This window comes from Solanum lycopersicum, chromosome 9 (assembly GCF_036512215.1).
Source record: "Solanum lycopersicum chromosome 9, SLM_r2.1".
In the NCBI taxonomy this organism is placed as follows: Eukaryota; Viridiplantae; Streptophyta; class Magnoliopsida; order Solanales; family Solanaceae; genus Solanum; species Solanum lycopersicum.
This window is the reverse complement of record NC_090808.1, coordinates 67,724,253-67,739,279: the sequence shown is the minus strand read 5'-3', so window position 1 is coordinate 67,739,279 and position 15,027 is coordinate 67,724,253. Positions and strand designations below refer to the sequence as shown.

Here is a 15,027-nt window from a genome sequence, read left to right as displayed (position 1 = left end):
AATAAGTGCACATGGATATCATGTTGGATGGGTTAGAGTATTCCGTGAGTCGTGGAGATTTTGGATATTGTAGGTGTATACAGAATGTAGAGGTTAAGAGGGCTATTTGTAATATGAGAAAAGGAAGAGCAACTGGGCCAAACGAGATAGTGATAGAGTTTAAGAAAAACACTGGTAGACAAGTATGAAGTGGATGATTGTGTTGCTTAATGTCATTTTTCGAACTGTTGAAATGCCAAAGAAGGGAGATTGAGTACAATTGTGTGCTTTACAAGAAACAAAGGTGGTATTCAACATTGCAACAACTATTAGGGTATCAAGCTACCACGTCATATTATGAAAGTTTGGGTAAGGATGGTTGAAAATAAGGTTAAGTAGGCGTGTCTCTATATCCGAAAACCAAATCGAATCTATGTCAGAACAATCGACTAAAGAAGTCATTCGTCTTGTAAGGAGATTGTTGGAGTGGTATATGGACAAGAAGTGAGACTTATACATAGTGTTTATCGACCTAGAAAAGGTGTACAATGTCCTTAGGGAGGTCTTCTAGATGTTTGCCAGTGGGCTACATTTGGGCCATTAAGGACATTGATGATGGAGCTAAGACCCGGATATGAACAGTGGGAGGTGAGTCAAGACACTTTTCGGTCGTGATGAGGTTGTACCAGGGGTCAGTCCTTAGCCCATCCCAATTTTTCTTAGTAATGGAAGAATTGACATGGAGATCCAAAAGGAGATGTTGTGGTGTGCGTTATTTGCAAATGACATAGTACTGATAGATGAGACTCGCGGTTGAGTTAATGATTGACTGGAAGTTCGAAGATAGATCCTAGAGCCTAAAGATTTCAAATTAAGCAAGTCTAAAACAAAGAACCTGTCGTGCAAGTTCAGTGACGTAATGCATGAGGCAGTGGTGGAAGTGAAGATTGATGCACAAGTCATACTCAAAAGAGAAGCTTCAAGTACCTTGGGTCCATAATCCACGGATATAGGGAGATTAATGATGATGTCAAAGGTAGTGGAGTGAGGTGGGCAAAATGGAGGAGAATGTGCGATAAGATTGTGTCATCAAGGCTTATGGGTATGTTCTACAAAGTGGTAGGCTTCTTCGCTAACACTTTTCATTGGACCTCTCCATTCCAATTTAAACCCCTTTGTCCCTCCACCTGCGATACCCCTAAAACCTCTCTAGTTTCTTCCCTTATGCAGTTTATCATTTTAGCCGACAACATGCAACACACTGAGGTAAGAGACAAAGTCTGCTCAAATTCTTCTAAGAAGAAGGATTATGGTTCGAATAAAAATGATGGAAGAACCTCTCTCAGAAAAGGAAATGAAAGATGGAGCCTCAATATGGGTGAAATCTAACGTTCTTCAATTCAGCAAGAGGTTTGGAGCAGCTTTCTAGGGTTGTGATAAAACAACCTTTGAATTACTCATGAAGATGGGACCAAAAGAGAGGCTACTTATATAAAGAAGAGGCTACCAAGAGGGACAGCAACCAGCATAGTGTACCCAAGGAGCTAAGAAACTTAGAATCTCATTTAACTTTAAAAGACGGGGAAAACCTAGAGGCAGAGGGATAACGATACCTATTAGACTAAAATGAAGAGCCTGGCAAGGATATTGGGGTGTAAAGTAGAAAAACTTCCCACTACTTACTTGGGCATGCCATTGGGGCACAAACGTAAGGAGCTAGAATTTGGGATGGCAAAATTGAAAGACAGAAGAAACTGTCCAATTGAAAAGCTCAGTATCTTTGGGAGGGAGAGTCACTTTAATGAACTCTGTGTTGGACTCTCTTCCAACTTATGTTATGTCTTTATTCCCTATGCCTGCCGAAGTGGAAGAAAGACTTGACAAACTAAGAAGAGATTTCTTTTGGAAAGGGAATAGAGAAGGGAAGGTTTGCATTTAGTCAAATGGCAGACTGCACAGTTGTAAAAACAATCTGATGGACTTCGAATCAGAAACTTGGTTGGGTTGCAGAATTGATGCCTCTTGTCAAAATGGCTATGGAGGTTCAACACTGAGGAATAAGCACTGTGGAGGGAGGTGATAGTCAACAAGTAGGGGTTGAATAGAAACTGGGTCTCCAACTCTGTGAATAGTCCTTATGGGGTATCAGCTTGGAGAACATGGATGGAATTTTGTGTTTAGAAGGCATTTAAATGATGAGGAGATTGGGAGAGGGACTGAGCTATTACATGTTCTGAACGGGTTCAATGGGTTATCGGCAGAAAAAGATTCTATCATATGGAAACGCACTAGAGATGGAAGCCTTTCTGTCAACAAGCTATATAATAAGGAGGTGAAGGAGCATACAGGTGGTAAGCTTGGCCCCTGGAAACAGATTTGGAGGAACAAGGTGCCAATCAAGATAAAGTGTTTCTCTTGGTTGGTTGCCAGAAGAGCATGCTCCACACTTGGGAAATTGAGAAGGAGGGGTTTCTGTATTGCCTCTTGGTGCTCTCTATGTAATGAGACTGAGAAACCAACAACCATCTGTTCCTCCATTGCAGAGTGACTATACATTGTGGAACCCTTTTTTAGGACTAACACATACAAAACAGAATTGCTTAGTTGCTTGATGAGCAGGGGAGGGGTGGGGATGGGGGGGGAGACCTTAGAAAAAGTGGTGGAGTAATACATCATGCATTTGGTGGTCTATTTGGAAAGAAAGAAATAGCAGATGCTATGCTAACAAGGCTAATTCAATAGAGAAAGTCAAATGGAACTGCTTGACTACTTTTTATGTGTTGGTGTAAAGAGGAAGGGATAGAAGAAACTTCTCAAATTTGGATTTTGTAGGCACATTGTAATCTATTAGCCATTTTGTTTTTTCTCTTGTTGGAAACTGTTAGACCTGTTGTTACTAAGGTCTATAAGCGCAGAAAGAAGGGTGAGATAAGGCTTAAATGTAGTTGTTTTATATATTAATTATTATGTAAATCTATTTCTAGTAGTTATGTAGCAGTTTAGGTAGTATTTGGGGATAAATATTACTGGGAAGAAGGAAAATGCAGACAGTTTTTGGGTAACGATTTCTCAGGCAGATTTGGAGGTTAAGGTTCCTCGAAATTCCTTGAATGTTAGAAGTATTCTCTACTAACTATTTGTATAACTTATTCTAATTATCTGTAGCAGTAAATATTAGTTGAAGTGTTATTCCTATTTCTGTCTTGTGTTTGGAAATTTACAGACTTAATAGAGAGTTGTGGTTCCTAACAGAAACCAATTTTTGGAGGTCTTCAGCATATCCTTAATGCTGTGGAATACAACATTATCTTTCTAAAAAAAATATTATCTGTGTAACTACTACTCCCCTTAGCCACCAACTTCTCTCCAATCTCCTGAGCTTTGGCCTCCGCCAGGCCCTCCCATCTAATTTGTGGCCGGTTTCATATGGAGAAAAATATGACATGAAGTCTTCATATTTTTATCTGCTATTCATGTGATCCAATTACATGCCATTAAAATGCAGGACACAGAGGCACTTAATGGAACTGATGGAATGAAGATAATTGGTCTATCTCCTTATTGGTTTGATGCAGCACGAGGGACTGGTGTACAGAATACAGTAGATATGCAGTCCATGTTTCTTTTAACAGGTCCAAATGGTGGGGGCAAATCAAGCTTGCTGCGTTCGTTGTGTGCAGCTGCATTGCTAGGAATGTGTGGGTTCATGGTTCCAGCTGAATCAGCTGTCATTCCTCATTTTGACTCAATTATGCTGCATATGAAATCATATGATAGTCCTGTTGATGGAAAAAGTTCATTTCAGGTAATATGTTCTATATTCTTGATTTGTAGCATATATGATTTTCTTCTTGTCCTGTTTGCTCGGAACCTAGTAATTTATCTGCAATTAAAACAAGAAATGAATGCTGTATCATGATGCTTGGCTGCGATTGTAGCAGATAAGCAGTTTACATTTTGCTTGTTGTAGATGATTTTGCTTGTTAAGACTACTTGTATTTGATTGCAAACTGTAGTCATCAGGGATGCACAATTCCATGAGTGATTTCCTTAGACATTTGGCACAACTGATCTTATTATTCTCTCCATCCCAAAAAGTGGATTGAGTATAGTGGATGTACAACAAAAATTTTGTGCCTGTTGACAAAAGAATCTTTAGTACATAGTAGTTCTCAGTGTTTTGGACGGCGAGAGGCGACAAGGGCCTTCCTCGCCACGCGCCGCTCGCCTTTTTGAATCGAGGCGCCAATTAATACCAAAAATTAAAAATATTTAATTGCACATATAATATTCAAAATTTCAATAGCTCCATATATTACAAATACTATAATAATTACTATAGAAAGAATTAATTTTTTTTTCAAAAAATAATGGACAGCAGTCACAGACTCACAGCACAGTGAAAACAGAAGGCATTTTACAGTAATCTGGGACAAAAGAGAGAGTGAAGAAAATAGAGGAAAAAAAGAGTAGTGAAGAAAACTTGAAGAAAACAGAACTGAAAGTCTGAAACCAGAATTGAAGAAGAACAGAAAAAAAGAGGTATACCTCAGGTCTTCAGCAGCAGCAACTCGAAGATGATGAAGACAAGGAGAAGAGATCGCGAGGGGAAGAGTTGGGGAGAAGAGTGCGCAGCAGAAGATTTTGAAAATATAAAAAAAAAGCCCTAATTTTGACTAATATTGTTTAAGTCAAATATTTTTTTTTAAAAAAAGGCGCCGCCTTTTCTGGCGCCATTAGGTCGCCATGGGCCGCCTTTTGCATACCGCCTCGCCTTAGTGGGGAATGGCGAGGAGGCCTCGCCTCGCCTTTCGCCAAAGGCGATGAGGCGCTCGCCATTCACAACACTGGTAGTTCTACTGTGGTTATTATGGTAAAAAGGCAATCTCTCTTCTGGTTAACTTATTGGTTCTTATTTTGGAGTCTTCTTCCTTTGCACCGTTCTCTTGGATTAATCTGTCGGTGATAATGATGTTAGTTCCACTTCTATCATATGTTTTTTCTGAGAGAAGCTATTTCATTCGTTTGTGTACATAACAATCATGACTCTAGGTGTTGGTGTTTCTATTCATCATTTTTCACTTTTCCTTGCTGACATAGTAGAGTCTCATGGCATTTTGAAGGCAACATTATGACTCTTAATTGTCTAACATGCCTCAGATTGAAATGTCTGAAATTCGGTCTCTGATTACTGGTGCCACTTCAAGAAGTCTTGTACTTATAGATGAAATATGTCGAGGAACAGAAACAGCAAAAGGGACATGTATTGCTGGAAGTGTCATAGAAACCCTGGACGAAATTGGCTGTTTGGGAATTGTATCAACCCACTTGCATGGAATATTTGATTTACCCCTGAAAATCAAGAAGACCGTGTATAAAGCAATGGGAGCTGAATATGTTGACGGTCAACCAATACCAACTTGGAAACTCATTGATGGGATCTGTAAAGAGAGTCTAGCATTTGAAACAGCTCAGAGAGAAGGAATTCCAGAAATATTAATCCAAAGAGCAGAAGAATTGTATAATTCAGCTTACGGGAATCAGATACCAAGGAAGATAGACCAAATAAGACCTCTTTGTTCAGATATTGACCTCAATAGCACAGATAACAGTTCTGACCAATTAAATGGTACAAGACAAATAGCTTTGGATTCTAGCACAAAGTTAATGCATCGAATGGGAATTTCAAGCAAGAAACTTGAAGATGCTATCTGTCTTATCTGTGAGAAGAAGTTAATTGAGCTGTATAAAATGAAAAATCCGTCAGAAATGCCAATGGTGAATTGCGTTCTTATTGCTGCCAGGGAACAGCCGGCTCCATCAACAATTGGTGCTTCAAGTGTCTATATAATGCTAAGACCTGACAAAAAGTTGTATGTTGGACAGGTACATCTTTTCCTTTTTCCAGGTTGAGTCTTAAAGTGCATGCTTTGTCTAATCAATTCTTTTATGTGATTTAATTGTATTGAGATGCTTAACGAGTTGGGAGACCGCCTGCACATATTGCATGCCATTCAGAATCGAGCCTCATTTTGTTGTAAAAAATTGTCTTGCTGTCTGCAGAATAACTGAATTAAGTGTTCAGTTTCTTTTTCCGAAATGTTCTTTTAAAGTTGTGGAGGTAATTATGTTTAAAGTTACTCGAGATAAATGGTCAATAGACAGACATTATTTAGTCATACAAATGAAGTCTATGGGCACACAAGTGCAAACACTAGTCTTCATTTCGGTTATTGTGAGCTATTACTTCCTTCGACATATTATATCTTAACGTTCTTCTTTCTGATTATATGTACAGACTGATGATCTTGAGGGCAGAGTACGTGCTCATCGCTTGAAGGAGGGAATGGAAAACGCGTCATTCCTATATTTCTTAGTCTCTGGCAAGAGCATCGCCTGCCAATTGGAAACTCTTCTAATAAATCAACTTCCTAATCATGGTTTTCAGCTAACAAACGTTGCTGATGGTAAGCATCGAAATTTTGGCACAACCAATCTCTCCCCAGAACCTTCATCCGCGCTTAGATGAACTCATCATTCTGCTATGGAAGAGCTCAAGTTGGTGTATAAAATTTGTATTAGTTTTTGAAAATTTTCAAGGGATGAGTAATTCAACTTTCAGTGGCTGCAGCAATTTTGGGTTAGTTTTAGCTTCTCCACATGTATATCACATCATCACCTGTGAAACTAAGGGTTAATTAAGCCTTGTAACACTTTTGATATCTAAGTTTTAGTGTCCTGACAAAGATGTGGTCTACTAGCTAATGAAGTGCGTAAAAATTATGAGAGACGACTATAACAATATTTTTTAACCAATATTCTATTAGGGTTTACTTTGACATATTTATATCGAGAAAATAGTCCATTGACTGTAGGAGTAGGTCTAAAATGGTTGTTCAACTATACACTTGTTAATTTTAGTTCTTTAACAATTTAAATAGGGATGGTTCATCAATTATACATTTACCAGTTTTAGTTCCTTAACAATATAGTTGTCGATTTTAGTTCTAAGTATTTAACAAATTATCATGTCAAATTTTTATACAATAACTTAGATTTATATTAACGAAATTTATGTCTCAAGAAATTAAATCATTTAGCCATTTTCTCAAATGTTTCTCTCCCAACTATTTGTCTTCAAATATTCTTATACAAAGAATCTTAACCTTAGACTATTCAAACTAAGAGTCATGAGGAAAGATAATATAAGTCATCATTTCATTTAGGAAAATGAAATCACTATTGCTATTAATGATTTGAATATGCTAAATTTTACTATAAAAAGAAGAGAAAAATAAAATAAAATTAATATTGAAGTTGTTTTAAATTTTCAAAAAGACACGTTAATTTTGTCACGTCCTATTCCCCACAAATGTATTGAATGTCGTTGTATTTCTCATTTTGTTTGTGAAACACGCAGATGTCACGCATGAAAGTTTATTTTTGTTAAAAAAAATAATTAAAGTGTCACATTTTTTCATTTCTACGATAAAATTAGATTCTGAAATGTTATCTTCTCATGTTCATTTAATCTTTTATACAGTGACGTTATGATTGTTTCAAGTAATTTTCTTAGCTAATTGCACAGATGGAGAAAACATAATTGATTTGGATACTCTTTATCCTTAGAACTCTTAATTATAAATATGCATTTCACTTACGAAAAGTAAACCTTCAATTTCTTGTTTACTCAGCTAGTCTTTTAAGAATTTTGATTAAAAAAAACATCTTAACTGAAGCAAATGATCTTGAACAATCGCACTGAAAGAAATGGAAAACAACAAAAAGAAAGAGTTTTCTCTTTTTGAAACTATTTGGATCGAATTAATTTAAATTAAATTAATTAAAAACACGTGTGTGCTTCACATGTGAGAAAATGGATAAAATGATCCTTTTACAAAGATATTTAATATTTTATGAGGAATAAGTCGCCCGAAAAGTTAATGTGTCTTTTTAAAAATTTGAGACAATTAATATGTCTTCTTGAAAATTCAAGACAACTTTAATAATGTGTTTATGTCTTTACTCTAAAATGAAAAAAATATTACTTGTTAAATTCAAAATTTTATAATTCAACGAGTTATTAAGGAGAATTTGTTTAATTTTTTAGGAGTTGAAATTTATAAGATGGTTCATTTGCAAATTCTTTTTTTTTAAAAAAAAAATCTATTTTATTATTCATATTATTTTACATAAAGAAATTTGAATAGTAAGATCAAATCTCTTATTTTTCTTTCACATTAAAAGTAAAACTTTAAAAAATTGCATTGATTGTGAACTATGAACCGCTAAAAAAGCGAAGATATTCATTAACAACAGTTATATACTTTATATTATCCTCTATTGAATAAAATTATACTTAATATTTTTTTCCTTTTAAATTTTATTTTGAATCGTTGATACTATTTTTCTCTTCATAAGTATAATTTAACGAAAACTGTAACGGGGATAGAAAAATAACATTTTAAAAATGAGTTAAAGATTTAATTTTACAAAAAAAATTCTATTAATATAAATCTAAGCTGTTTATATTTAAAATTGAACAAAAAATTTTTTTTAAGGACTAAAATTGATAAATTACCCGAAAAAGTTCTTCTTCTTCCCACGAATTTCCCAAAAACCTTTTCTTCTCTGCAAAATCTCACCATTGAAGGAACCCCAAATGGATCAAGTGGTGGAAGAAGTAGAAAATGTGAAGAAAGAGTTGGAAGAAACATACAAACAGACTCAAGAACACATCAAATCTATTCATGAATATGGAAAATCAGGAACAACAAGATTAATTTCAGAAGAGAAAAGTTCACTTCCAAGATTGAATGGTCTTGCTCAAGATGGGATGAATCTGCTTCAATCACTTCAATTTAAGCTTGATCTCTTAGCCCCACAACTCCCTTTAGATGATCAAGTTGAAAAAACTCAGTCTTTGGCACAATCATGGAAAACTCAGATCCAAAGGTAGCTAAAAACGAATATGCATCTTTGCTTTGTTTTATATGAATCATATGTATCCCTTTTATTAGGACCGTTAGGGTTATTTTAACTGTAGAATAGTAATGTGAGGAATTTAGAAATTTTGGGGTTGGGAAGTTGAATAAGAAATGGGGTTGATTTCAAGTTTATTGCTTTCAGCTGGGATGGAACCAAAGTAAACTGCTTTGGTGGAAAATTACACTGCTTGGAATTCAGAATTTTGGGGTTGGGAAGTTGAATAAGAAATGGGGATGATTTCAAGTTTATTGCTTTCATTTAGGGGTGGAGCCAAGTAGGCATCCGGACCCCCTTGTTGGAAAATTACATTGTTTATACGTGGTTAAAATTATACTTATGTATGATATAGCAGATGCTAAATCCCTTTTGGTTTTTTCTTTGAGTGTTTACTTTTCATATTTTGAACTTCCTTAGTGCATACTGACTGCCATTTGTTTTTCTATGATTGAGTCGAGAAGTCTTCATACCAAACTAGTTGGTTCAGCTATATTTATTTATTCTTCACTATTTGCATCTGTTTCATTTCCCATACTGTGTAGAAGAGTAATGTGAGGAAGTCGGAGATTTTGGTTCAGATTAGGACAGACTAAGATTTGGGGTTGGGAAGTTGAACAAGTAATGGGGATGATTTCAAGTTTCTTGCTTTCAGCAGGGGCGGAACCAAGTAGGGTCATCCGAACCCCTTCCAATGGAAAATTACATTGTTTTTGTGCGGATCAAAATATGTATAATATAGTAGATATTAAATTCCCTTTGGCTTCTTTGTGTGTTTACTTTCATTGGGTTTTAGATGATCGAGTGGGCAAGTCTACATCCCGAACTATTTGGTTCAGCTATACTTATTTATTCTTCACTATTTGCATCTGTTTCAGCCCATAATCTATAGAAGAGTAATGCGAGGAAGTCAGATTTTGGTTCAGATTAGGAAAATTTTGATTTGTCTTGTTTCTTTTAGTTTTTCTTACTTGGTAATACATTATGGATCTTGACAAAATATGGTGTTTCCTTTTTCTGGTTGACTATTAGACTAAATTGTTTTGTATATAACTTAGTAGTGACATTTTAATGAATGAATTGATATCCAGAAGGATTACATTTTCCCTTATTGTTGTAATTTCGACTTTGAATATATATCTTTATGTAGAGTTCTCTACTTGTTGGTATACCTCTTGTACATGGGAGATTTCTCATTATCAATAAAATTACACTTGGCAGAAAATGTGAATATTAAGATAGATGCTGCAATGCAAGATTGAACAAGACAAGAGACGGTCATATCAAAATAAAGTGTTCAAATAACACACATGGAGGATAAGATAAGAGAAGGTTGTCTGAATAGTTTGTCCATGTATCACATTAGTCTCTGAATGTATGAGTTCGTAAGTGTGGCATTATGGTGATTGATGTTACTAAAGGGATACAGAAGATCTAAAATCATATGGAGGAAGCTGTTAAAAACACCTAGAATCATTGCGGATTAAGCTAAGAAAACAAAAGTAGAAGTAAAGGATTCATATATTTGATACACCAACTGTAGTTGGCTGATTTAGCTTTTAGTTACATTAAGTTTGGATTTAAATAAGAATGATAATTAGGGAACTCCTAGTCTGAAGAACTTCTGATCTGTCTCAAAAGATAAAATACTTACCAATATTTAAATCAAATATGTTCTAGTAGAGTGAAAAGGATTGTAGAGGATTTATGTGGCCAACCCCAACTGGTTTGAGATTGAAGCATAGTTATTGTTGCTGTCCTCTTGAGAAAAACTCCCTTCCAGGAAATAAGTTAAAAAAAATATATGCTTTTTGGAGAACTATTGGTTGATTTTTTATAGCTTTCTTTGGGTATCATCTGCTGTTTTAGATTTGGGCTATTTGTGAGTTTGTTCACCGGATGTATTATCTCTTTACTCTCTAACCGTGTCATGGTGGAAGACCGTGATACTATTTTCACTTCATGTGTATGAAGTTAGTTAGTACTATATTCCCTTTATGATCTTTTAAATGTATGTTGCAGTTTGAGGTTGAGTTTAAGAAATGCTAATTTACAAGCAAAGGCAAACATGAGGAAAGCTGCTCAAGAAGAGGTAGTATGTTTATCTGTATAGAAGACAAGTACAATTTAGCATGTCAGAATTATTTTTTGAGAATGATATGAATTGTGATTTAAAAAATGTGCTTCTCCTGGCAATTCCCAGATAGTAATACTGTAATAGCAGAGATTCTGCTCGACAAGGCAATAGGATATGAGAATGCCCTTTTCGGATGCATGTCAGAATTATTAACGTGTCAACATCCTGCATTTCATCCCTTATTGTGCCTAATAGCATAATACTCACAAGAGATATCATGCTGACATATGCCTTGAAAATGATGTTGAACCATGGAAATCTTTTACCGGCAATTTCTTCTCTTTTGGACCAATATTAGGAAAATGTTTCATACTAAAAGCTGCCTTCATATGATGTCAGAGGGAGCTTCTCTTGGGAGGTGGGGAAGAATCTACAGTTCGCAGACGAAATCTACAGTATGTGGTACCCTTTTAGTCTTTACGTTACCATGGTTATCTCCACTTTTAAAGCTCATATGTCTGTGCTTTTGAGGACAGAAGTATCAGAATGTTTTTTTTCTAAATTATGAATCTATTTGCCAGGACAAAAGCTGGAATGACATCTGCAGCTGAAAGCATCACGGAGAGCCTGCGCCGCACACGCCAACTTATGGTTCAGGTTATTGCCATCTTTCTTCTATTTTCATTTGCTTGGTTTAAGATCTTCTTTTAAATTTTTTTGCCTGATGTATTTATTTATGAGCTTTTTATGTTGCATAACACTCCCTGTTCTCTTGCTGTTTGTAATATGCTTACAGGAGGTTGAAAGAAGTGCAAGCACTCTAATGACAGTTGGTAAGTACCTTTCGGTGTTTATGAATGACAGTCACTCTTGTCATGACATGTCTTTATTATCTGTTTTAGCTTATGTTGCTTTAGCCAGGTGACGTTTTTCTTGTCTTCTCTAGTTCTTTTGCTATTTTTGTGTTGTTGTTACTTCTAAAAAAAGAAAAATTGATTGCATGAAATGGATGTTTAAGGAAAAGGTCATATTGAGATGAAAGGTTCTTTTCTTTTCTTCTAAAAATTTCCCCCCTTCTCTTTAAGGGGGGTATTAGATATTACTTTAAAGAATGGTCTTATAACGAAAGACACATCAAAGAATGCATTTCTTCATACCATACAAAGAGAATGATAGGATTGCTTCTGGACATATGTTAGTAAGAACATTCTATAGAATAATTTTTTTGTAGTTACAATGAAAACAAGTCCACTATTGAAAAGTATCCTGTTTGCTTTTGAATAAATTTTTACTTTTGTTTCTGTTGATTATGCATCTGAGTATTGGAAAATAAAACATTGTAAACCTCAATTTCGGATATATGCCATTTTTGGTTGTTAATCAAAGCTCAACTTACAGATAAGCATTGTTCCTTGTATAAAAAAGATGAGTTAGGCCTTGTGTTATTAGGACTGATTACCCAGGTTATCTACTAGTAAAGTGCACTTAAATATACCTTACTGTAAAAGTAACCCTATAGATAAACACTATCTGCAGCATCAAAGCTTAATTAATGGTTGTAAGGAAAAATACGACTAGATCATGACCAGAAAATACATTGATATTATTCATTACATGACTCGATGGGTCTACGTATCCAATGTGGTACGTTGTGCATGAGTCGGTTTAGTTTCCTTGACAATGCAATGATGTGTTCAAGAGATACACCTCTCATTAGATGACAACAATGTGGGCTTTGTTATCCAATTTTTTTATGATGGTGACTGCTTCCATGACTTTTGGATGCCATTCTTCATATCCTAAATGTGAAAAGTATGTAAGTCGAGGCTAGATGACAATGTACATATTCTGTATATTACAGATGAATCAACAGGCGTTTTAACGAAAGCCGAGAGTGAATACAAGGGCCACCGCTCCTTGCTTTCGCGAACTCGAAACCTTCTGTCCACAATGCAACGGCAGGACATTCTGGACAGGTATCATGTGATAATGACTTTGTAAAATAACATTGACCTTTGCTTTGCACCTGTACTGCTGAGTTTATAATGCCATTGCAATTTAATTACGTTGTTTGGAAATGCATTTAACCTCGACTGCAACACTAACACAATGTGTGAACAGGGTGATACTGGTGGTTGGATTTATTATTTTCTCCTTGGCTGTGCTTTACGTGGTTTCAAAGCGTATGGGGCTGCTCAAGTTGCAGCGTAAGCTCATTGAAGCTGTGAAGTCCGGTACAGCTGGACAAGCGGAGATAATAGCTGAAGCTGGTAGACAAGGTGCAAATGTTGCTCAGGTTCAGATGAATCCTGAGTTAAATGTACCCTTAGAACAAGCAATGCATGATGAACTTTAAATTCTCTATAACTTTGTACATTTTCTTTGTTACATGAAATTTCATCTATGAAGCTTCATATCTTGGTTACAGCCTTACAAGAAATCGTATATTCGTTTGTCTCCTTTATTCACAGCTCGAGTTGATCCTTCACCGGTTATATGTTTTTTGATCTTGGTATTGTAGAGACAGATAAACACTGCATGTCCAGTAACTTTCAGAGAATACAGGTACAATACTGTTTGTGTTCTTGTACTTTGGCATTACATAAGCCTTCGCAATGATTATAGCAGAATGAAATGACATCTATTCCTATTTATATCCACAAAATTGACAAACAGCAACTCTTATGTAGATATAACCAAATAAAATAGAGAAGTATATAGAGTGCAAGCCATTTAGTACCAGAAAAAGGTGGATGAAGAAACTAATTTATACATATAAAAATTAGTATTATGCTAAGAGCCAGAAATTTCTATGAGTTTTGGTGTTGAGAAGATATCCTGCTGTTTGGCCCTTCTTCTGAACTGCAACACAGGTGCATTTGCTGTTGTCAATCAAATAATCTGCCATATCCAGCCCCAGCCCTCTTAGTGATACACTTCTTTTAGGCCTGCCACACACAAATGCAGGATGATTCATACTTGTTCAACCAAAAAGAGAAGAAATAAAGGAGGTTTGTCTCTGTCTGTGTGTGTGTGTTGGGGAGTGGAGTTCACACTCAAAAATATGTATTTACTAGCTTTCTTCTCCTAAAATACCAATATGACTGAATTAAAACTCGTGATCGTGCTCAATTTTGAAATTAGATGATATGAAAAGAATGTAAACTCACCTTAGTATTACATTAGAAAGACTCCTTCTCTGACCTATAACAAGAATATCAATACCAAAAGATGCAGATTTAGCAAGAATGACAGTAGCTTTTTCCTTTGCATTACCATCCATATCTACTGTTTCTGTACAAACTTTTATCTTAGGTTGTGCAACTTCACATGCATGTTTCATTGTACCAAGAAAATCCATGTATCCCTTTCCTGTGCACCCTTTGACATCATCACCACCGTCTTCCGCGGCACCATGAGAGGCCGCAGATGTTGGCGGCGGTGATGTTATGTTTGTCAATGACTTTCTAAAGAAAGTACTGAACGGACTACCATCCGATGGGGACGTGGACGTGGATGTGGACGTCGACGTGGACGAGTTTGGCAATGGCTTCTTGATCAAGGCACCAAGGAGATTCCTCCATGCATTAGGATTACCAACATGCAGAAGAATCAACGTGTCATTTTCCGCGACTGCATGGGAAAGCGCGTATTGAAGGGCAGAGGCTGATTCACGAGTTGGATCAGCCACCACCATTATTTTCTTAGTTGATTTCTTCCCATTTGCCATAATATGGTCTCTGGTCATTATAATACGCGAACCGGGCCCCACCACCACCACTAACCGTCCACCGCCGCCCGTAAAACGTTGGTTTTTCTACCTAATGATAAAACCAGCGTTTGTGGGTATGGTAGTGGAACGGTAAACAAAGAAGAAAACAAGAATATGAGGCTGCCATAGGGTAGTTTTTTTTTTTTGTCTATAATAAATTGTGATTCCTAAAGTTAATGCCCTTTTTGTTGTTTGCAAAAGCCATTAGAAAAACCAA

At 36.0% G+C, this 15,027-nt stretch overlaps 3 protein-coding genes across 6 annotated transcripts in view; 2 read left to right on the top strand and 1 right to left on the bottom strand.

Annotated features, from left to right (window-relative positions):
• MSH1 (DNA mismatch repair protein MSH1) overlaps nt 1-6,725 on the top strand; it is a 33,736-nt gene extending 27,011 nt beyond the window's left edge. For all 4 annotated transcript variants that reach the window (NM_001346904.1, XM_069288681.1, XM_026032701.2 and 1 more), the window contains 3 exons: nt 3,485-3,784; nt 5,140-5,865; nt 6,278-6,725. In NM_001346904.1, the coding sequence (NP_001333833.1) occupies nt 3,485-3,784; nt 5,140-5,865; nt 6,278-6,508 (1,257 nt within the window). In that variant the 3' untranslated portion in view covers nt 6,509-6,725. The remainder of the gene's footprint in view (nt 1-3,484; nt 3,785-5,139; nt 5,866-6,277) is intronic.
• A 1,793-nt stretch (nt 6,726-8,518) lies between these two features.
• On the top strand, nt 8,519-13,478 carry LOC101268430 (uncharacterized). Its single transcript, XM_004247737.5, has 7 exons — nt 8,519-8,934; nt 10,984-11,053; nt 11,438-11,493; nt 11,620-11,695; nt 11,835-11,871; nt 12,900-13,014; nt 13,160-13,478. The coding sequence occupies exons 1-7, from the start codon at nt 8,642-8,644 to the stop codon at nt 13,392-13,394; spliced, it is 882 nt and encodes a 293-aa protein (XP_004247785.1). The 5' UTR covers nt 8,519-8,641; the 3' UTR covers nt 13,395-13,478.
• Nucleotides 13,380-14,968, bottom strand: LOC101268720 (uncharacterized). Its single transcript, XM_004247738.5, has 2 exons — nt 14,209-14,968; nt 13,380-13,986 (listed from the first exon to the last, which is right to left on the bottom strand). Exons 1-2 carry the CDS (start codon nt 14,784-14,786, stop codon nt 13,827-13,829), a joined length of 738 nt encoding a protein of 245 aa, XP_004247786.1. The 5' UTR covers nt 14,787-14,968; the 3' UTR covers nt 13,380-13,826.
• Between the last annotated feature and the right edge of the window lie 59 nt (nt 14,969-15,027).